Source organism: Rattus norvegicus, chromosome 8 (genome assembly GCF_036323735.1).
Source record: "Rattus norvegicus strain BN/NHsdMcwi chromosome 8, GRCr8, whole genome shotgun sequence".
In the NCBI taxonomy this organism is placed as follows: domain Eukaryota; kingdom Metazoa; phylum Chordata; class Mammalia; order Rodentia; family Muridae; genus Rattus; species Rattus norvegicus.
In genome coordinates this window covers 105,208,032-105,225,878 of record NC_086026.1, presented here as the reverse complement: position 1 = coordinate 105,225,878, position 17,847 = coordinate 105,208,032, and the positions used below count along the sequence as shown (strand labels likewise).

Genomic DNA, 17,847 nt, shown 5'->3' with positions numbered 1-17,847 from the left:
ATAGAGGTTGATCACTGAGTGAAATCGCCGGCCTCAAGACTCCTTTATGACCCTGAAATGTCTAATCTAGGAAAGGTGAGGAAGGCTTGGGAGAGGGCACAGCTGGTAAAGCACTTGCCTTGGGAGCATGAGGACCTGAATTCAGTGTCCAGAATCCACATTTTAAAAAGCTAATCTTGGTGATGAGAGCTTGTACTCCTGTGGTAGAGAAGTGGAGACAGGCAGATCCTGGAGGATCCATGGCTGCCAGCTATGCCTGCTTGGTGAGGTCCAGGCCAATATGAGACTCTGTTTCAAGATAAAAGTGGATGGCATCTAAGGAATAACAACACCTCAGGTTGTCCGCTGGCCTCCACATACATGTACCTGCATAAACATGCCCGATCATACACATGAACACACAGGTCCACATAAACATGCACACATACACAAAAAGATGGTGTGAGGGTTGGCAGGGTGGCTCGGTGGGTAAGGGCTCTTTCCACCAAGTCAAATAATCTGAGTTCAGCCCCCGGAACCCATATGGTGGAAGAAGAGTATCACTTACTGTAAGTTGTCTCTGGCCTAGACATATGTGTTGTGGGACACATGGGCACATGCATACACATGCTAGTTGATAAATTAATTCAATGTGAAAGAAAGAAACCACATGAAAGATCCATGATTATAAGTGAGTTATCGTGCTCTTGTACTGTCATCAAATGAAATTAGCTATTAAATAAGACTGCAAAACTGAAAGTCAGGAAATCAAGCCCAGTGTGGTGACGCGTGTCTGGAATCCCAGCACTTGTAGGCAGAGGCAAGAGGAGCAAGATTTAGGGGTCATCGTTGGCTACAGAGTAAATTTGAGGTGAGCCTGGGCTATTGGAGCCTCTTTCTCAAAACAGAACAAAAGAAAGAAAAAAGAAAAATCAATATAAAACCAGCTACAAGAAATTGAATCTGTTACTAAATGTAAAAACAAACAAAGACACAAACCCAAAGAATTGAACAAACCATAACAATAACAAAAACCGTATAGAATGGCCTTCGTGGGCTCACATGTTTGAATGCTTGGTCACTGGGGTGTGGAGCTGTTTGAAAGGATTAGAAGGGCTAGGAGGTGTGACCTTGCTAGAAGTGTGTTACTGCGGGTAGGATTTGAGGGGTTTCAAAAAACAAAGAAGTCCATGCCAGGCCCCAACCCAGACACTCCCCTGCTGCCTTCAGATCAAGATGTGAAGCTCTCAGCTACTGCTCCAGGACCATGCCTGTCTGCTTCCCACCATGATGATCATGGACTAACCTCTGAAACTGTAGGCAAGCCCCAATGAAATGCTTTCTTTTTTAAGGGTTGGCTTGGTCATGATGTTTCTTCACAGAAGTAGAACAGTAACTAGGACAGTAATGGATAGATTCACTACATACAATGCATGTTGATACTTAATGCTTATATATATTAAAATGTATATACACATACATTCACAAACACACACATACATATAATAGTTTTAACTTTATCCTACATGCAGTTATAATACTATAACTAGGAAAAATATAAATTTCACCTGGGCATTCCTAATGGAGAAAAATTATACTATGCAAATCCAAATAACAAAAGTATGCCTTTAATATTATGAAATAAAGCCCAGCCCTCTAAGATCATTTTTAAAATAAACTTTCCTAGAATTAAACCTTTATGATCAATGAGAACTTTCAAATGGTAAGAAGTAGGAAAAAAGAAATTTGCAGTTTGAGATTGTTGGTAAAGACTTGGACATTTAATCAAAATGGAAGTGACGTCAGAAGCCATCGAAGGTGGTGCACGTTTTCCTGTGGTGAAAGGATCTTTGTTTTCGTCAGTCAGCTCAGTGGCACACAGAAGATGGAAGAAAATGGGTGAGAAACCCAAGATGAACGCCGCGTTTGCCTTTCCCGCTTTGTTCATGCCCCTATGAGGAGGATAGAGTGTCTGTTTTATATACATTGAATCACAGGGAGCAACACTTCTCTTCTGTGCCAACTCTGAGTTCCACGCTGTCCTTATACCCTACTCCCACCCAACCCTTGATACAAGCCTTCAGAAGGAAGGTTGGACACTCAGGGCAGCCTGGTGAGACCTGGTGGGTTCTCTTGTTTTTCTTTCTTAAAAATGTACATGCATGTCTGTTTGTCAGAGGACAAGATTTTGGTAAATGGTCTCTCTCTCCACTGTGTTTTAAGGCAGAGTCTCTCTTGTTTTTTCTACTATGCTGCATATTCTAGGCTAGCTGACTGTAGTGGCTATTCCTGTTCTGGCTGATTATCCTATTTCTGTCTCTCGTTTTGTCATGGGAGTGATAGAATTAAAGATGCACACCACCACATCCAGCCTTTTATATGGGTGTAGGGATCTAACTCAGGTCTCCAGAAAGCGACTTTAGCCGCTGAGCCATCAGCCTGGCCCTTTACTTCTTGTCCTTAGGATGTCTAAAAATTGTCTTATTCTCTACGAACCTGTAGAGCAGTAATGTTGGCGTTATCAAATGCAAACTAGTATTTGCTTGGATACACATGACAACTTCTCCAGTTACATTACATGTAATACATTTTCTAGACCTGTATTACAAACATAAACAAAAGAACAAAACCCACCACAACAACATAAACAATAAACCTTAAAAGCTGATACCCTCATATTGCCACCAAAACCTATTGATAAGGCAAAGCTGGGTTTGTAGCTTATTGAAACAAGAGGAGATCCCTTTCTACAAAGCCTTAAGTGTAACTTGGACCTGGGAAGGTAAAGGCTGAATCTGAGGGTTTGAGGATGGTTTAAGACCTGGGAAGGGGTGAGTAAGGGGATCAGCACAATGTGAGGCTGTATGTGGAAGTCATTGGGGGGTGGGGGGGCTTTGAGCTGAGGAAGTAACAGATTCTTAGGTCATAAAAAAACCTTTTGAATGGGTGTTTTAAACAGTACCTACAGAAAAGACTCTTGGGAGAAAAAAAAAGCCTATTAATAAAGACAGACTCTTAGCTAATTCATGCCAGTGGAGACAAGAGAAGCAGCACATGCCATGCCTATGTAGACAGTAGTGGGTGAGGGTTGGTGTCCGGACTGAGAACAGTGGTAAAAGTTGCGGCTCTTACAACTACAATCAATTTAGTGCCCTCGCATCCTTCTTATGAACACAACTCTGATATCAACAAATATGAAATGGGTCGTTGTAAAATTAATTATGTTGTAGTCATTGTTACCCCACTCTTCCCCTTACTGTGCCTTCTGGGGAGACTCAAGCGTTCCTCATACTCTGGGAGGAAAAGCTAGGAAACCGTTAGCGATCAAGCCTAAGTTTGCTGAGAGGATATGTCTTTAAAACTATATTGATTTGGCTTTGGGTATTTAAAAGCATCTGTAGCTATTAAATATTTTATTAGCTTTTGCTTACAGTATTTGCCAGGTACTGATAGCACTTCCATAGTTGAAGTGAATTATGAGGTTATAAAGATGTTGAAGGCTTTCTTGTTCTGCTGCTGCCTGCGGGAGAACTACACAGGCAAGAAGGTTCATTCTTATAAACATGATCCCAAACCCCCAATTTTAATCACTTCTTCTGGGTCCCCAGGAGATACAATGGTTTATATGGAACCCAGCAAGGTCTATTGTGCCCATATACTGTAACAGAAGCCACTGAGATACTCCGCTGTAAGGTCTCTACAGTGTTGCTGTTGTTACCAGCACATGAGGTCGTTGTTAGTGTCACCACTATCTAGGAATATCTCTGGAAAGCACTGAACCTTATCAGCCCGTGACTCATCAGACCTGTTGACTCATCCTAAATAAAGTCCATCTGAGGAATCCATGAATTCGAAAGCTGATTGTGCAACCTTTTTTAAAGAAATGCTTCCAAGGAGAGTCTTTACACAGATAAAGATTTTTTTTTAACCAACATCAACAAACCGTTAGTAGTGGTGAAATTTCTAGAGCAAACTACAAGCAGTAGAATATGTTAAAAAGGGAACATTATAAATTAATAACTTCCTTCATTTGTGCATATGTGGTGTAAGCCGTGAGAATCCTGGAGGGGGGTGGCCAGTTTCGTATGTGCAGACTTCAGAGAAAGAGATGGATTGAAGTTAATGCATGGGCAGGCGATGTAGAGAATGGCAGGAGGAGGGCTTTCTTCACAATGATGTAGACTACACTAGTGTAGTGCGGGAGACAATGCCAGAGCCAGTTCCCAAAGCTTCCTATTGCCCACCAAAGCATTTGAGCTCCTCCTGTCCCTCCATTGCTTGTCCACTTTTCCCCATCCATCCATTTATTCACTGTTTATTGGGCATGTACCCTAAGCCTAAGTGCTTGAGGAAGGCCACTAGTAGCTCAAAGCTTTTGCTGTTAGACGGCTCATACTTAGCTGGTATAGGGGTTGGGGGATGGGATTCTGAGGTAGACTGTTGGGCTAGTATGAGTGAGACCCATTGTTTGTACGAACAAACAATTAAAATCATAACTGGAGGGATATAGCAAGAAACAAGTATATTACTATTACATTGACTTGTTTGTGTGTGGGGGGGTCTGACTTTTGTTTTGACTTTTTTGTTTGCTTGTTGCTTTGGTTTCTGAGAAAATATCTCATGTCATTCAACAGGCCTTGACCTTGCTTTGTAGCCAAGGCTGACCTTGAATTCCTCTTGCCTTTAGCTCCCAAGTGTTATTTCAGGCATGTACCACCTTGCTTGGCTGGTAATATATAATATTCTAGAGAGGAGTACAATTGGGGAGAGCACCGTATGTGCAGTGCTGCTGTTCTGTGATGTAGGTGTTTGGAGAAGAATGCAGACGAGGTCTATGTGAGCAGAGTTCTGAAGCAGCTGGGTAGGCTAACAAGATGGGTCGGGGGTAAATGTGCTCACTGCGAACCCTGACTAATTGAAGTGAAATCCCACATGGTGGAAGGAGGGAACCGACTCAAAACCAAAGGTCCTGTGTGCTTTGAGCAGAGAGAATGAGAAAAGTAAGAGAACGAGGGAGGAGAGACCGAGTAACAGGTGACAGGAAACATCTGAATGGTTTAAACCTGAGGCCTAGACTTAGTCTGTGTGCCTGTAGGATGTCTGACCTAGAGCGTCTCTGGCAACAGGTTGGGCAGAGGAAGTGTGAGAATGGTCCAAGTTAGGAAACCACTGGACAAAGACATGTTTTCAGACATTGGAGCATGACATTGGTATAAACTGGAGACTGGATGTGGGAGGGCAGGAAGACCCTGCTTGGGCTGCTGGGTTTGGAAGAAAGGAGCAAGATTGAAGCTTGTTCCTAGCAACCGAGACAGGAAGTCAGTGAGAAGTGCATTTAGAGCACAGCAAACAAAGCCAGGGGGTTATACAGTCATGGAGCTTGAGATGGACACTTGCAGGAGGTGTGAGACTGAAGGCACAAGTCTGAAATTCATTGTCCTGTGTGCACGACAGTTAAAACTATTGAGTTTTACTGCTAGTAGTTTGGCCGTGTAAGGCTGTGTTTAGAAACCTGAAATGCTTTTCAATCAGTTGTTTGTTACAAATAACTTCGTGGGTAAGGTTTTAGAAATATTCCATGACCGGTGTATTTCTTTTGGCAATTCAGGAAAACTTGAACCTAGCCCTGAATTCTGCTTCAGCCATCGGCTGCACCGTGGTCAACATCGGTGCTCAGGATCTCAAGGAGGGAAAGCCCCACTTGGTCTTGGGGCTTCTCTGGCAGATCATCAAAGTTGGTCTCTTTGCTGACATTGAGATTTCCAGGAATGAAGGTGAGAACGTCAAACCCCATTCCCTTTCAGTTGAGGAAGCCCACGAAGGAAGAGCTTACCTCTCTGTTTCCCTCTCAGCCTTGATCGCGCTGCTAAAAGAAGGGGAGGAGCTGGAGGAGCTGATGAAGCTGTCTCCTGAGGAACTGCTGCTGCGATGGGTGAACTACCATCTGACCAATGCGGGGTGGCGCACCATCAGCAACTTCAGCCAGGACATTAAGGTTTAGATTTTGGAAAAACTACATTGTACTTTCTTCTTTTTCCTCCCCCTCCTCCTCTCCCCTTCCCCCCTCCTCCCCCTCCTCCTTTCTCCTCCTTCTTCCTCCTTTCTCCTCCTTCCTCCTTCTCCCCACTCCTCCCTCCCCCTCCTCTCCATCTTTGTCATCGCTATTCCTTATTATCTGTGGTACGGGCGGGCGTATGCTACAATATGCATGGGGTAGCCAGAAAACAAACTGTGGGAGTCAATTCTCTTCGGATGCCCTGTGGGCCCCGAGGATGGAACTCAGGAAACCAGGCTCGCCGCACAGCGAGTACACACCTCACCAAGCCATCACGCTGGCCCAGGATTTAGAGTTCAGCATTCTGATTTTTTTTTTACCATGAAATAAGGGTACAGGATATAAGAAATAAGGGGTTCATCCTTAAAATTGAATCCACAAAGATGTTTGGGAGATGAAAAATGCAGTTTACCTTTGCCTGTCTGAATTAGATGCTACCGATAATGTTCGCGAAATCTTTTAAAGTAGTAAACCAGTTTATTGACTTTTAAAATAAAACTTTTTTAATAAAAAAAAATAAGATGAAGGTGGGGTGGTAGCTTTAACAGATTTCAAGCGTTTTCCCCTGTCTCTGGCCCAATGAAGTATGATGAACTAAGGATTATATCACAGGAGGCCCTGTGGGGTTCAACTCTTCCTCCCACTTTGCTGATAGCCGGCTAATAGAAAATCAAATTGTCTGAGGACAAGGCCGCTCAGTCGACTCTGAGAATCTCGAGGAATGTCTCCCAACCCGTGTAGCCTGGAAGGGCCTTCTTCTCTGTGAGAGGAGAGAGCCTTGCCACAGAGACTGTACAGCACCTACTCCCCTTACCAGTAGCTACTGGAATAGTCATTGCCAAGTTGGAGCCTGCCAACTTTTCTCTCTGTGAATTTTTCTTTCCAGGATGATCTAGGAAAAAAGTTAGACTAGTACTGTCTTGCAGTCCTGTTTCCTTCTTAGATAAAACGCCTACAATCACATCCTGTCACAGTGGCGACACAGTTTTCTCTGCTTTTCGTATTAGCTACTATTTTAAAAGTTCACTAGGGGCTCAGGATTTAGCTCAGTGGTAGAGCGCTTACCTAGGAAGCGCAAGGCCCTGGGTTCGGTCCCCAGCTCCGAAAAAAAGAACCAAAAAAAAAAAAAAAAGTTCACTAGTGCAAAGTCCCCTAAAATTCAGTTCAGTTCATTCAGACATTCATTAAGAATTTCCTGACTTTGTCAGGCACAGTGATGTAGAAGGAGGTCAGCTTTTAGGAAATTTACCAATTAGACCCAGCAAACCATGCAGAACTTACCGGCTTAAAGGATTGGTTAGTATTTCCCATCATTCTGTGTGCTGATGCAGCTTGACTAGGGGGTTCTTCTTCACACATATGTCTTCTGGCGTCAGTTGTCATTTTGGATAATGTGAGATGTGCACAAAGGCATTGGTCATGCATCTCTGTGCTCAACTGCCGGGCCTTTCCACACGGCTACCCCGGGCTTCCTCACAGTCTGATAATACCAGATAGATTTTATATAGAGGTTCACTTTAAGAGACAGAAGGCAGAGACTCCCTGGGATTTGGAGCGTGAGAGCCCTAGAACATTCAGAGCATTTTGTCCTCAGACTGAATAGCCAGCTTCCCGCCAGGAAGCGCTATATGCGTATTTAGATAAAAACTACAGTAGCCATCTTTGGAGGTGACTACATTAGATGACTTAATCTAATGAGGTCAGTTTATGTATAGAGACCGGAAAGGGTATGATATAATGTGGGGGAGGCATCGGTTCATTCTAGCGAGGCCAGGAAAACCTTCCCAAAGTAAATGTTTGACTTGAGCCTTAGATGACACTGATGCTTGGGGATGTAAACGCATGAGAAAGGTAAGTGGAGGGGCTTCCATGTGTAGGCAACAGCAGTGCTAGGAGTTCTGGAGTGTAAAAGAGCAGTGCTTAGACACCCTGCAGTCAGCCTGAAGTATAGTGCTGTGTGTTCAGGAGCCTCTGGGTAATGATGTACTAAGTTCTTTAATACACTGTTTTGTTTTGACATGGGAACACTTTTCCCCCTAAAATTATTTATTATTTTATGCATTCAAAAGTGCTGTCTCTTCTCTTTTTTTGAAGGACTCAAAAGCCTATTTCCACCTCCTCAATCAGATTGCTCCCAAAGGTGACCGAGATGGTGGGTCTGCTGTAACCATTGATCTTTCGGGATTTAACGTAAGTGAATCTCTAATCTATATACTGCAGAAAGAGTACACATGACATGGAATTGATCAGGTCAAATGTATACTTCAGTGGCATTTTGTTTGTTCACCATTCTGTGCAACCCTCACTACTATCTCTTTCTAGAACTGTACCCTTTTCTTGATCTCTTGGTAAAACTGTATCCATCCAGCAGTGACCACCCACTATCCCAATGGTGACACTGTATCTATCCAGCAGTGACCACCCACTCCCCCGATGGTGACACTGTATCTATCCAGCAGTGACCACCCACTATCCCAATGGTGCACTGTATCCATCTAGCAGTGACCACCCACTCCCCCACTGGTGACACTGTATCCATTCAGCAGTAAACACCCACTCCTCCCAACTCCTGGTGACTTTCATTCTTTAACTCTGAATTCTTTAACTGTGAGTACAGTGAAATTTATAGCATCACACACTCTTTCGTTCTCCCCTCTCCATCTCTACCTCACTTCCTTCATCTTTTTCTCTCTGTTGCTTTCTGCTCCTCTGTCCTTCTTTCTTTGCTTTTAATCCTAGAGCAGGAGAGGCAGACACAGGTAGCTCTCTGTGAATGCAAGGCCAGTTTGGTTTACGTAGCAACTTCCAGGTCAATCAGAGCTACAGTGAGACTGTTTTGAAAGGAAGAAAGGAAGGAAGGAAGGGAGGTAGGGAGGGAGGAAGGAAGGAAGGACGGACTCAGTACTGCTGTAACCTAGTTAAACAATGGCCATCCTACATCACTGGACTGAATGTATTCTCTACAGTGCTTTCCTACTCGTTTATTACTTCGAAGCAAAATCTAGGCACAGTATCATATCATTGATTTTTCTGGTACTTCTAGATGATATTTCTAAATAGTAAAAATATTCTTATAGTACACTTAAACTAATTCCTAAATCAAGTTCATACACTTCAGCATCTGCATTTTCATTGCTTGGTAGAAGTGACAATCACTTTCTATAACCTTACTCTTTGCTCTTAGTAGAAGTGACTATCACTATGATCTCGCTCTTTGCTGCTTACCGTTGGTTATTTGTTCTGCCTATGGGGTTGCAAACCCCTTCAGCTCCTTCAGTCCTTCCCTAACTCCTCCACTGGGGTCCCCACGCTCAGTCTGATGGTTGGCTGTGAGCATCTGCATCTACATTGCTCAGGCTCTGGCAGAGCCTCTCAGGAGACGGCTATATCAGGCTCCTGTCAGCATGCACTTCTTGGCATCTGCAATAGTGTCTGGGTTTGGTGACTGCACATGGAATGGATCCCTGGGTATGGCAGTCTCTGGGTGGCCTTTCCTTCAGCCTCTGCTCCACTTTATCTCTGCATTTCCTTTAGATGAGAACAATTCTATGGTAATATTTTTGAGCTGGGAGGGTGGCCCCCATCCCTCAACTGGGGGCTGTGCCTAACCTCTGGATGTGGTCTCTACACGTTCTCCCCCCTGTTGGGTATTTCAGCGAATGTCATCCCCATGGGTCCTGGGTGTCTCTTGCTTCTTATCTGACATCTCTTTGCTCACATTGTCATCATGTGGACACTTGTCATTCGTTTGCTGTTTTCTTTGGTCATTTGGCCCGTTTTCTTTCCAAGATTCTGCAGTTCTGAAGGGTGCTCTTCTTTTAGCTCTCTCTTAAAAAATATTTGTTTTTATTTTATATGTATGGGTGTTTGCCTGCATGGATGTCTGTGCACCATGTGAGTTCCTGGTATCTACAGAGGCCAGAAGAGGGCATTGGACCCCATGAAATTGGAGTTACAGATAGTTTTGAGCCTCCATGTAGGTGCTGGGAATCAAGCACAGGCCCTCTAGAGGAACAGCTATTGCTCTTAACAACTGAGTCATTTCTCCAGTACCCCAAGAGGCGTTAAAATATTTAAAATAAATGGGGAGGTTGATTAGTGGCTCTTTCAGACTCTGCTGTTACTTGATGTGTTTGTGGAAAGGAAATTGCTTGAAAATATTAGACTTTTTTTTTTTAAAGATTTATTCATTTATTATATATAAGTACACTGTGGCTGTCTTCAGACACACCAGAAGAGGGCATCGGATCTCTTTACAGATGGTTGTGAGCCACCATGTGGTTGCTGGGAATTGAACTCAGGACCTCTGGAAGAGTAGTCGAGTGATCTTAACCGCTGAGCCATCTCTCCAGCCCGAAAATATTAGACTTATAAAATGATATCAATAGAAGTTTAATATGGACCATTTTTGTTTTATTTCTTGGTTTAGGAGAAGAACGACCTGAAGCGTGCTGGATTCATGCTCCAGGAAGCAGATAAGCTTGGCTGCAGACAGTTTGTCACGCCTGCAGATGTGGTTTCAGGGAACCCTAAGCTAAACTTAGCCTTTGTAGCGAATCTTTTTAACACATACCCATGTCTCCACAAGCCTGACAACAATGACATTGATCTCAACTTACTGGAAGGTACGTTCTTTGTGCCTTGAGTCGACTCGCAGGTTTCTTGCTGTGGTATTGTCCTGCTTCACCATCCTGAGTGGGGGGACTGTGGCAGGAGATGTGATTATGTGTCTGTCCAGAAGTGAAGTCACAAAAAGTTCAAATGAACAGCATACGATTGCCGGTTTTGTCATAAGAAAATGCTAGAATAAATCGTACTTAGCTGCCATTTCTCCATTAGAGCTAAAGGAAAACTATCAGACATTTAAAGGATTCTCCTAAATGACTCTGTAATATAACTCTACCACCAATATAGAGAATGGATTATCTATTAGCAAAAGTGATCCCTGCTAGCATTTTCCCCTGGGAACACAGGTTTGGCTTCACTGTTGCTCTTTTTAATGTTTTTAGAGTACATGAAAATTTATCATAGTCATTGTGTAGGTGGTTGCTACCTGTCTGATAATATAATGCTTTCCTGTTTTGCTTCATGAAATGCAGATTTGACCCCTCCTAATGTAGGTACTGTATATAGTACTTTTCTATATCCTATAAATACATCCGTTCTGAGTTTTCCTCTTCTAGTGGCATTTATTCTTCCCATCTGGGTTGATAGCCACTGCTTTGCATTTTCATGCTGTGTTGTCTTAATATGCCTATGCTTACAGAGTGAATGACTGCAAGCAAGAAATGCAAATGAAATTTAATCACGTAGAGCAAGGCCTTGACTATGTTCACTCTACCTAATTTGCCTTCTATAATGATGGGATCTTGCAGCCAAAATATCAGAAACTAGTTTTGGCAATTAGACTTCATGGTTTGACATGAAGCCTCTGTCTGTCTCCTGTGACAGACCTTAGCTTTTATCATGTGTCTTTAAAAGGATTTATGGTTCACAATACATTTCATCTCCTACTATTTGTTACATATTCTCAATGTCATTGAAGCTTACGATATATGAATGAATGGTCTTAATGACAAAAACATTCTCAGTAACTTGTTCTTTCTCTTCATCTGGGCTACCTCAATCTGCTAGATTGTCTCCCACTTTTTCCCTCCCATTCTCATATCCCCACCCTCATGAACACCATTGATATTGACGAGAAGAGTAAAAGCAGCTTTCTTCATAGCTGTTGGAGGGAGAGCAATCCCCAGACGTAGTTGCTCTGGTTTGGGGCTAGGAGGATTTTCCATGGCAGTGTGTGCTCTCCACAGCCTACTCCTACTGTCTTCCCTGTGAGACAGAGTGGTCGGCCTCATCATCCTTTTTCCTTGGGCTGCCATAAGTAGAATTCCAATGTCCTGTCACTTTGTGGTTACAGTATCACAACTAATGACGTTCCAGATGAAAGAAATTATAATTATATTTTACTTATAATAATAGAAATTTAAATATATATATGTATATAATTAATCTAACTCAATGTTTCTGAGAGTCCTGCCAAGTAACTACCATATTTTCTACAAATACACATAACTGAGAGTGAGGAAGACAAAAGCATAGACTTCAAGCAAAGAAAAAAAATTAGAGTTAAAAAAAAAAAAAACACACCTGAAAAATTCAGCCAAAAAGGAAGACTCTTTTTCTGAGTCTGGAAGATTTCAAAATCTCTCTGTGTCTTACAGCAGAAGGCATTGTTTAGAGTGGCATCTTAAAAATGATCTGCTTTTTATAGTTTCTGAATTCTTTGCTAAATGCCCTTCCCGACTTGCTCGCTCCCTCTGTCACGTGTGGGTTTCTTGGCTGGTGTTCGGCATGCTTTCGAGAGTTTTCAGTGTGAACGCGGTTGCTGGATATTTCTTATAGTATTTCCTACACCTGACAAAATACTGCGGGGAATATCCATCAACCCTCTTTATCTAGAACATATGTATGTCCTGACGAAGCCACCAAAAATGCATTCAACTTGGACTGTCATTGGATTATTTGCCTCCGTAAATTCAGTTTTGCAGATCCTTATGAAATTTTAGCTTTGATTTTGACCACATCTCAAATTCATATATTAGTATGTCTCCCTGGCAGAGCGTTTTTGCCGCTAGGGAAGGAACTACTGAAATTTAAAAGTCCAATTAAGTCTTCCTTTGTATCAAATTGCGTCAAACGCATATGCTGCAATACAGGGGGACTTCCGAGACTTCAGTTGTGACGATAGGAAATGCTTACGTCAGATAGTTAGAAAGACTTTATTCAAATCATGTTTCCACCACTTAATATCTGAGTAACGTGTGTGAGTCTTGGTTTGGGTTTATTCTATGTAATAACATTTACTCTGAAGAATCATAGAGGAGGTTTGAGGTGATCATGAGTGGAAGGATTTACTCTGCAGCATGTGCTTAGCAATAATGGTCAGGGTGGGAGAAGGAAAGCACATTTAATGAGCGTGCAGTATGTTACTTCTTCGGTCTTCGTAGTAACATATTTTTAAAAAGATACTTCTTGTATTGAAACTTTTGCCAACTTGTCTTGAAAATTACAATGACTGTTTTATAGTGCTATCAGGAACATTAGGAATTGAGAAGACTGTTTTGTCTACGATCTAAAAGCATTTTTAGTCTGCAATACATATGTTTTCGAATGGCTTTACTGTGGCTCCTGCACAAATGCACAGTGCCCGTAGCTGTGAGCATCTGTTTACCAAGATGACTTACGTGGCACTGGGTAAACAAATGCTCACTTAGAAAAACCTCTTTTACTTTCCATGTGTTTAAAATCAAAATGACATAATCCGTTGAGAGCAGGGAAAAACAACAAAACTCCAAAACTTATAATAGTTTCCAAACTTTAAAATGTAAGCTTAATGTCTTTTCAAATATCCTTAGCATCAACAGTTTCCATGGACTTTGAATACCTTAAAATTGTAACCTACCATCTTTTGTGGTTTAAAAACATAATTTGGATTTTCCTAGCTAGAAACAATGTAAACCTTTACTAATTGCCGAAGGAAGATGTATCTTAATACTGTATCACGGAGTTAGAGAAAGAACCAAAGGCAGATCCAAGCCATGTGTGTCAAGCATTGAACATGCGTGCTTAGGCCATGTAGGAAACCACTCAGGGATTGTAATCTGCACAACTCAGTGTCACTTGGTTCTTTCAAGAAAAATTTTCCCATATAGACTGTTTATTAATAAAGTAGTATTGCAGGTAAGGCAGACAGAATCCGTTACTTTTTGAGACCGGAGAGGACAGAATTTAAGCAAGATATTATCTGGTTAATAAAACTTGAATTAAATAGGTTGGTAAGTGTTAGGTGGTAGCGTTGAAAATCTACATGGAAATAGGGTAAAAAGTTTACTTCCTGAATATTCTATGGAAATAACAGAATCCTTTGTGGACCTGCAGGTTCCTACTCTGTGGCACTTAGTTTGAAGTTGACTTCTAGTGCCGTCTGTATGATGACTAAGGGTCCTGGAATCCAGGTGCTTATAGATTTCTGTGCCAAATGGCACAGCGAGTCACTTGCAGACCAAACTCTAGAGTGACCCACACTGGCCTGTGTGTAGAAGTGATGAGGTTTCAGCCTTGGGGAATTTGAGAATAAGATACTAACTTACTTTATTGTCCCTCAGCTTTGTCCAAGACTAAGAAGAAATGTAGTCACTTGGGACCATTTACTCTCAGTAGATTTCTGAAAGTCAGATATGGCAGGGAGAGCGCCCATCTCTTCCCCAAGTTGTATATACCATACTCATGGTTGGTTTTGTTTTTTTTGTTGTTGTTGTTGTTTTGAGATATATGGTGTACACCCAAGGAGACAGGCTAAACCATTGAGGTGGTCTGTGGGGTCCAGGAACCTACAGTGTGAAATGTCTTGCTCTGGGTGGTCTGTGTTCCTCATGAATTTTCAACAATAGTGATCTAAAGTAACTCAGAAATCTGGAAAAGGTTGATACCCCTCACTGCATAGTTTGTACATCACCTGAAATCTTCTCTCCACTTCATTACTGGGTGTAAAGTGTAGATATGTGTGCCCAGGAAGTTTCCTAACCATAATCTTCTCAAATGTAGAAGGCTGCATTTGAGGAAGGTAGCGTCTTCTAGTCCAGTTACTGTGCTGTTACCGTGCACACTGAAAGATTGGCTTTATGTTTGGCCAGACCAGGTCCCTGCTCTATACTACTTAAGTTTCGACTTATACTATCTGCTATGTCCCTGGACAGAAAAACCTATGGCTCAGAAGTAGTTCACAGACCTCAAATAAGGGAACTTAGATGAGAGAGAACAGTGGAGGCTTCCTAGAAAGTTGGGATGAGGAAAAAATTTCCCCTTAAAGAAATCGTATGTCAGACAGAGGCCAGTTTACCCCTACCAGAATGCTTTAAGAATAACTCCCAGTCATTTTGGCCTGAATCATCAGTGTAGATTTCTGTCTACTCTAGGAGAGAGCAAGGAAGAGAGGACATTTCGGAACTGGATGAATTCACTGGGTGTCAACCCATACATCAATCACTTGTACAGGTAAATTAGCCTTGCCGTCAAGATACCTACTTCTTAAGTTTCAAATCTAGCTTCATTCAACATGAGGATATTTTCTCAAATCACAAGAATTTAGCCAACATTTGGAATGCTGGGAAATGTCCATCTGTTTTCGTTTTTAATTAGGTGACATGTAAAAAGACAGTATGATAATAGTATTTGATTATAAGAGTAAATTTCCAAATTCATACAGTAGTTGATCATGAAAATAAGAATTTATTTCAGCACTAAGATTTAGAATTAACAGTAATATCTAATACATTATTCTCACCTATACATCATTTTTTACTATAACTCAGTTTTTATTCTTATTATATCTTATTGGTACTGTAATTTTCACCCATGATTTGTCTTATTTATAGAAATAATTCATTTTCCCTGGTTATTTGAATTTTAATTTTGTCTTATTGTTTGAAATTTTAAAATTAATTAAATAATAATTCTACTTCAGCATTTTAATAAAAAAATCTGACTAAACCTATTTTATTTTTTTCAAAAGTATCATCATTGTCGTAAATCTCTCCAGTCTCTCTCTACTGTCCCACCTCTTCTGCTAGCCTGTTCCATTCTCTCTAGTCCCTCTTTTCCATCACGCCTTTCCTGTGTTCATGACCTACATGTGCATTCACGGATAGGTTTAAGTCTAGATGGCATGTGAGGGAGTCTGCTCACTTCATTGAACACCACTTCTCCATTTACACCTATTTTCCTATGCGTGTCCTAATTTCATGCAAGGCAATCTTTTAATTTTTACTGTTATACTGAGGATTGAGCTTTGTGAATGAGTGGTGAGCATTTTACCACTGAGTTAGATCCCAAGCACTGAATGTCTGAAGTTTATTCTTTAAAGCTGAATGAAAGTACACTGTGTGTGTGGATCATATGCACTGTGTCTGTCCTTCTATGGTAGACATCCAGGCTGGTTCGTATCTTGGCTGTTATGAATTCTTTGAGATCATACGCAGAAATGGCACGATAAGATAGTATAGTTACTCTAATTTTTTTTTTTTTTAGAAACGTCTATACTGATTTTCATAGCAAGTGCACATTGATAGGGCTAAAACATTATTTACTAAATTATTTCCTATGCTTTCTGCTAGTGATAAAATGTGTCTCTTGAGGCACGGGTGATAGATCATAGCCTTAATAAAAATGCAAAATAATAATCCTACTTCAGCATTTTTTTTTCCGGAGCTGGGGACCGAACCCAGGGCCTTGTGCTTGCTAGGCAAGCGCTCTACCGCTGAGCTAAATCCCCAACCCCTTACTTCAGCATTTTTAATTAAAAAACGAGCTAAATTATCAATCATTTATATACCAAAGAAACACCTTCAAGAATGAGTTGAGCATATAAACTAAAGATTAATGTTGAGCATATAAACTAAAGATTAATATTTTAGCAGAAACCCTTAGTATCTTGTAGAACAATTAATATCAGTCTTTTCAGGCCAAATTTAATATATCTGATGACGGCCCAGGAGTTCACAGTAAGGTTGGGTGACTCAATAGTATATTTTTATAATACGAAACATTTAAGTTGTTTACAAGTTTATAAAAACAGTGGCAACACAAATCTTTACATGTGTGCAAGTGTATGAGTGTGTATATAGGCACAGATGCCTCAGAAATATGAGAAAGATTGGACAGATTCTTAGGTTGAGAGTTTGAGGTCCAGTGAAATGTCTTGTCACTCATAAGCTTCAGATGACTCTTGTGTGTTTAGAGGCTCATATCCACCTGTAGCATGTTTGACAATGATAGCACCGCCCTTCCTGATAGGCGTTTCCTTCTGTTTTAGTGACCTCGCAGATGCCTTGGTGATCTTTCAGCTCTATGAGATGATCCGCGTGCCAGTCAACTGGAACCATGTCAACAAGCCTCCCTACCCTGCCCTTGGAGGGAACATGAAGAAGGTGAGCAGAGCGACTGTGACCGTGTTGCTGTTGCTCTGATATAACAGTTTAGTTTCTTAAATGTCAGTGTGTGGTTTGTGCCTGTAGATTTAAATCAACTCAGAATGGGCTTATCATAATGGGTTCTTCATAAGCTCGGTTAAGCGTTTAGAAAGACGGAGGCAGTCCTTCCAGGCAGACACTTCATTACACTGTTTTCATCCTTAACAGGTTGTGGTACTTATGTTCTTTGAGATGCACCCTGAGTGCACTCTTCTGCCGTAATTGCCACAACTTGCTAAGTCGTAACAGCGAGCTCATTCGTTTATTCAGCAGATACATTTTGATTTCTTATTGCGCTTACTAACAGCGCAGTGCATGTTGAAGAAAAGCACAACCCATGGGCTGGTGCTTAGGAAACCCTGCGTGAACGATGGTGCTACGTACACCAGCGACTGTGAGCGAAATGAGTACTGTGGGCTTTTAAAAGAAAAAGGCCACCTGTTAGCCTATCCTAATGGCGTCGCGTAAGGGGTTGGACGAAGGGAAGGAAATGGGTAGTGGTGGGAAAGTACATGGCTAGGAAATGAACTCATGTTTGTGACAGCTCTAGAATGACTTTGGTAATATATAACAAGACTATTTGATGCAGTCCTTTGACTGTATAATTTCAGCTTCTTGACTCATGAAAACCTAGGAAGTTGGGCTGGGAAGATGGCTGTCAGGACATTGTTTGCTGTGCAAACACAAGGACCCGAGTTCAGTCCCCATGACCTGTATAAAAACCTGGTGTATGCAGGGCACCGAACTTGAAACCAGATGTTACCCCAGACACCTCCACCCTGT

At 41.6% G+C, this 17,847-nt stretch overlaps 1 protein-coding gene across 4 annotated transcripts in view; it reads left to right on the top strand.

The window, feature by feature from the left end:
- Nucleotides 1–17,847, top strand: part of Pls1 (plastin 1) — a 109,941-nt gene that overhangs the window by 80,374 nt on the left and 11,720 nt on the right. For all 4 annotated transcript variants that reach the window (XM_039081542.2, XM_006243574.4, XM_063265574.1 and 1 more), the window contains 6 exons: nt 5,588–5,753; nt 5,832–5,974; nt 8,129–8,224; nt 10,464–10,659; nt 15,013–15,091; nt 16,908–17,022. In XM_039081542.2, the coding sequence (XP_038937470.1) occupies nt 5,588–5,753; nt 5,832–5,974; nt 8,129–8,224; nt 10,464–10,659; nt 15,013–15,091; nt 16,908–17,022 (795 nt within the window). The remainder of the gene's footprint in view (nt 1–5,587; nt 5,754–5,831; nt 5,975–8,128; nt 8,225–10,463; nt 10,660–15,012; nt 15,092–16,907; nt 17,023–17,847) is intronic.